Raw genomic sequence first — 4,554 nt, 5'->3', positions numbered from 1 at the left:
AAAATGCTATGAAAGACATCCAGGCTATCTCTGTAGAGGACCCGGGAAGTATAGAGCTGATGCATTTGTTTACTAGCCAAGAACCCAAAGTGACTGGCAACGCTTATGCCAGGTTGGTCACCTGAAAAAGTGTGTATGGACGACAATCTCAGACTTAAAGGTCTGCACACTAATCCATCAGAGCACTCACTCCTAAAGTACAACCGTGTGATTTTGTGTAAACCCTCGGCTGTGATTCTTATGTGCAGTACAGTCCGAAGACTGCTTCACTAGAACGGGGGCAGGGGTCAGGCCAGCGCTATCTGGTCTCCCAGCCCAGGCTTCCCTTGCGATGACTCACCTCCCAGGCAGCAGAGAAGCTCCTGGGCGGCTGCTTGCTGGATTTACTACCTTGGGCCTTAACATTAAGCCTCTGTAATCTTCAAACACATTGATAGATTCACCTGGGTTTGTAAGGATTGGGAGAAACAATATGTGAAAGCTCTTTGCTGGAGTCTGCCAGTAACATCTAAATGCTGCTGCCCGTGCTGCAAAGGAAAGCAGCTTTGTCATGTGCTTCCCGAGCCATTCTGTCAGGGTGGGCTTCTCTATCCCCCGTCAGCCCAGCGGTGACTCAGATGTCTTGATTGTTCCATGAGATAACCTGGAAGTACGAAGGCAGGGGTTTTCAGTGCTGGGTCTCTCCTGTTTTGCTGCATCCGAAGCAATAGGACTACTCTCTCCTACCCCTTTGGATTTGTCAGACTTGGAGACTTTGTAATTATTTATGAGAACCACACGTTGAAGTAGTGTGCCCCATCTGCCTGGACTTTCTTTGATAGAGTCATGGATATGTGTGGTGTGTCTATTTGTTATAAACCTTTTGGCAGCCATGGGCATTTATTCTGAAGGGGCTGCCTAGGTGCGTAAGCAGCCCTGTTGCCTTTCAAAGTAATAATGAAGAGTCTCCTGGAGGGGAGCCGACTGGGCCATAAGGCAGTCTTACTGTTTTGGATTTTGTTTTAAATTTAAGTTATTGGGAACACCTACCATTTGTTTCATCTAGTTTTAGAAATTCATAATTTCATAAGGTCATAGCACAACTCAACCACTTATTAGGAAAATCACTCGTAAGACTGGTCATTTAGTAGATAAAGCTGGTCTGCTTAATTCTACAGAGTTTAAAACCGATGCCAGCCAAGTAGTTCGTTAGAGTCCTTCACTTACACTTCCCATAAGACTTGGTTTGTTTGAATGTTGCTTTTTGTTTTTTAATGGCCTAGGTTTCTGTGGGTTTTGTTTGTTGGTTTTGAAGCAGGGAAGCTTCCTTGATTCCCTTATCCAGCTGCCTTCCCCAGCACACACAGGGATCAAAGGCATGAGCTACCACACCCAGCTAGAACCTAGATTTTGAATCCCTTTTTTTTTTAATATGGGGAACTTAGTATTTTCAAAATTTAGTTTGTTAAATATTTTGCTCAAGAGTTAATGTGAAAAGAAAATCCGTACATAATTCCTGGCATGATGGAGACACAAGCGTTGTCACAGGACGCTTCTCTTTCCCTTCTCATTCAGGACGTATTTTCTTTATTCATATCCTCTATTTCTGGCCCTATATGTTCTACTTTTCTTGGATTTGTGTCTCGTTTTCTTTATCTTTGCTCTCTTGCTCTCTCCCCATATCTTTCCTAGAACCTGTGGATAGACCCCCTCCCTTTCCTCACCCTGCCCCCAGTCGCTCCCTTTGCTTCCTTGTCCTGGCTGATCTCACCTCCCTGGCAGCTTCTGCATCTTGACCTTTGCCATTTGGTTCTTCCCTTCCCCAGTCTCCTAGAACTCTGTTTTCAAGGAGTCTACACGTACATTTTCTGCTTTTGAAAGCTAGGAGTCCTTGATCTCGCTCTCATCCTCTGGTCATTTTGTAGCAAGGGGTCATACCCTCTTCCTTGACATTTCCCTTCATCGGAGGATGTGGCATTTCTGACTTGGTTGTCCAACCTGTGATTGCCCCTGTCTTTTCTTGATAAAGATGTTCTCTGATTTTGCAATTTAAGTATGTGTATTAATACATTCTATATTTATTATCCCTGCTGATTTATGCATCCTTTCTTATTCCTTATTTTATGGGTATGCACGAACTCTTGGGTTTATGTATGTGCACCATCTATATTCGGGTGCCTGAGGAGACCAGAAGACATCAGATTCCCTGGCTGTATATGTCACAATCTACATGAGTTGGGTACTAAGAGCCAAACCAGTGTCTTTTTAAAGAGCAACGTGTGCTCTTAAGCATGTGTCATGTCTCCCAGCCTCTTATGTGTTCTTTCTTAAATGTGTTTCAGGCTTAGAAGAAAGGACAGATGTATGGGGTAAGCACTAGGGGATTTGCAGCTGTGCTGAACCCAGAGTGGGACTTCTCTGAGGGAGAGTAGAGAACCAGTGTCAGAAAAATGGAGGCAAAATCCATGAGCTCTGAAGGGTAAGGGTGGATGAAGAGAAACAGATCAAGCACATGGGGTCTGTGCTCCAGACCACCACATATTTTAGGGTCTCTAATGTGTTCCCTGAGGGCACACTGTTGTCAGCACTGGAACTTTGGCTTCTCTTGTCAGTTCTGTAAGAGAAATGTCTTCAAATCTGTACCTGAAACCCCTTTATATTTGTTTATAACTGGACCTGGAACCCTGCCTTCTTAGGTGGGTTCACCTGCATGTCCATTTGGGACCCTAAATTTCACATATCCCAAACTTGAGTCTCCTCTCTTTCCTGAAGTTAACCTTTCTTCTGGGCTTACTATCTCTGGCCAGTATCATTCTAGATCAAACCCTCAAAGCCATCTTGGGCTCTCCTTTATCTATGCACTCTGAGGTTTGAGAAATAGTCAACATTATCTCCTTTGTGTCTTGCACCTGGCGCCTCCGTGTCTCTCCTTTACCTTTGAGCTGGCGGTTTTGATAGACTACGTGCATCTCAGGACCTTACCTAATCCTCATGTTCGTCACTGCCGCTTTCAAGTTTCCAGACCCAACTCTGAGTTGAGGTAATGCGAAATTCCTAGCGAGTGATAATTGTCTCCCCTCCAGTCTTCCTGTATATCTCTGGACCCTATCTAAGCCTGCTCACCGCTGCCACTGTAGTATTTCCAAACTCAACCCTGAGTTGATGTAATGGAAAATTCCCCAGCGAGAGTTAATTGTCTCCCCTCCAGCCGTGCTGTGGCCCTCGTGATTTTGACCATTCTTTGGACATCATTAGAGTCATTTCATAACCAACATCTGTGTATAGAAACTTCTATTCAATCCTCACAGCCTGTAAGCCCCTTGTGGGGCAGACCGACGATGTCTTGCTTGTTTGTTACTCCTATAGATTCCCCATATTGACATGTACTAAGCATTTGCTAGTTGAAATTCAGCTCCTAGTCTGAGAAGATGTAGTCTGAGCCAAGTTAACAGTAACTGTGATAGTAATTTTTAATTTGACATTAATTTCATGTCTCTGTGTGCATTTGTTTTATTCTGAAAAGCTTTTTTATTAAGCTGTGCCGATGGCATAAATGGAACAGTTAACTGGAAGACCAAACAAGCCAGCAGTTTTAGTATCAGCAGGAAACTGGCTGCTGGGAAGAAAGATGGTGAGTTAGGCTCTAAATGTATATCCTCAATTGGCTGTCAGTGTTTGCTTCCGGTGCTCTTTTGTTACGTTTTAGTCTTGTGTCAGTGAGTGTTTAATAAATCAGTCTGAAAAAAATTTGTTTTCCTAATCTTCTAAAAAAACTCCTGATCCTCTTGTGTTGTTAGTGCATTATTTCTGTTTTTTTATAAACTAAGAAAAAAAATCCTCTCGTTTTTAACCTTCTCCCCTTATCCAGTCTCTATCATGACACTTACAGAACTGTTCACGTGTGCTTACTATTCCAATTTATTTAAAACATTGAAAAACACTAAGAAGTACAATTAATGATATCGTTTTAAAGCAGTCTTTGTAATCTTAGAAAAAAATGGCCATAAATATTTTGTCTAATTTTGGGTGATTTGATTGTAAGTCAAATTGATGTTTTGCTATTAAATAATTGTTTTCTATTAGAAAGGTGGGTCTGTCTGTCTGCATTTTTCCATCTATAAATGTATCCATTAGCAACATTATATGACCTCTGAAACAGTGCACTTATTCAGGGGGAAAAGCCTACCTTAGGATTAGCTTCTCTCAGAATATCAGTTACCATCGTAAACTTTCACTTATATAATTTTTATTTATTCATCTTTAACATCTTTCTCCTTCCCTATGTATTAGCTGTATGTGGTTATAAAGCTTAATCAAGTAGTAGCCTGGCTTCTATAACTTTGAGGCCACCGACATGGTTGCATAATAATGCCAGTGTTAAAATAATTTTGAAAAGAAAAATTTTATATAATAAAATGTTCTTACTGTGAGATTAAGAACTTTACAGTAAGGGATTTCTTTCCTTCACGTTGGGTCACTAACTGTTTTTACTTTTTCTTTCTTTCTTTCTTTCTTTCTTTCTTTCTTTCTTTCTTCCTTCCTTCCCTTCCCTTCCCTTCCCTTCCCTTCCCTTCC

General features: G+C 41.7%; 1 protein-coding gene across 7 annotated transcripts in view; it reads left to right on the top strand.

Annotated features, from left to right (window-relative positions):
• Positions 1-4,554, top strand: part of Sgce (sarcoglycan epsilon) — a 72,771-nt gene that overhangs the window by 13,349 nt on the left and 54,868 nt on the right. For 3 of the 7 annotated variants that reach the window (XM_021164421.1, XM_029478941.1, XM_029478942.1), the window contains exon 2: positions 3,503-3,610. The exons of the other annotated variants lie outside the window; for them this stretch is intronic. In XM_021164421.1, coding sequence (XP_021020080.1) covers positions 3,503-3,610 — 108 coding nt within the window. The remainder of the gene's footprint in view (positions 1-3,502; positions 3,611-4,554) is intronic. 7 annotated transcript variants of the gene reach the window in all.

The sequence above is a fragment of the Mus caroli genome, chromosome 6, assembly GCF_900094665.2.
Source record: "Mus caroli chromosome 6, CAROLI_EIJ_v1.1, whole genome shotgun sequence".
NCBI lineage: Eukaryota > Metazoa > Chordata > Mammalia > Rodentia > Muridae > Mus > Mus caroli.
This window is presented reverse-complemented; position numbering and strand designations above follow the sequence as displayed.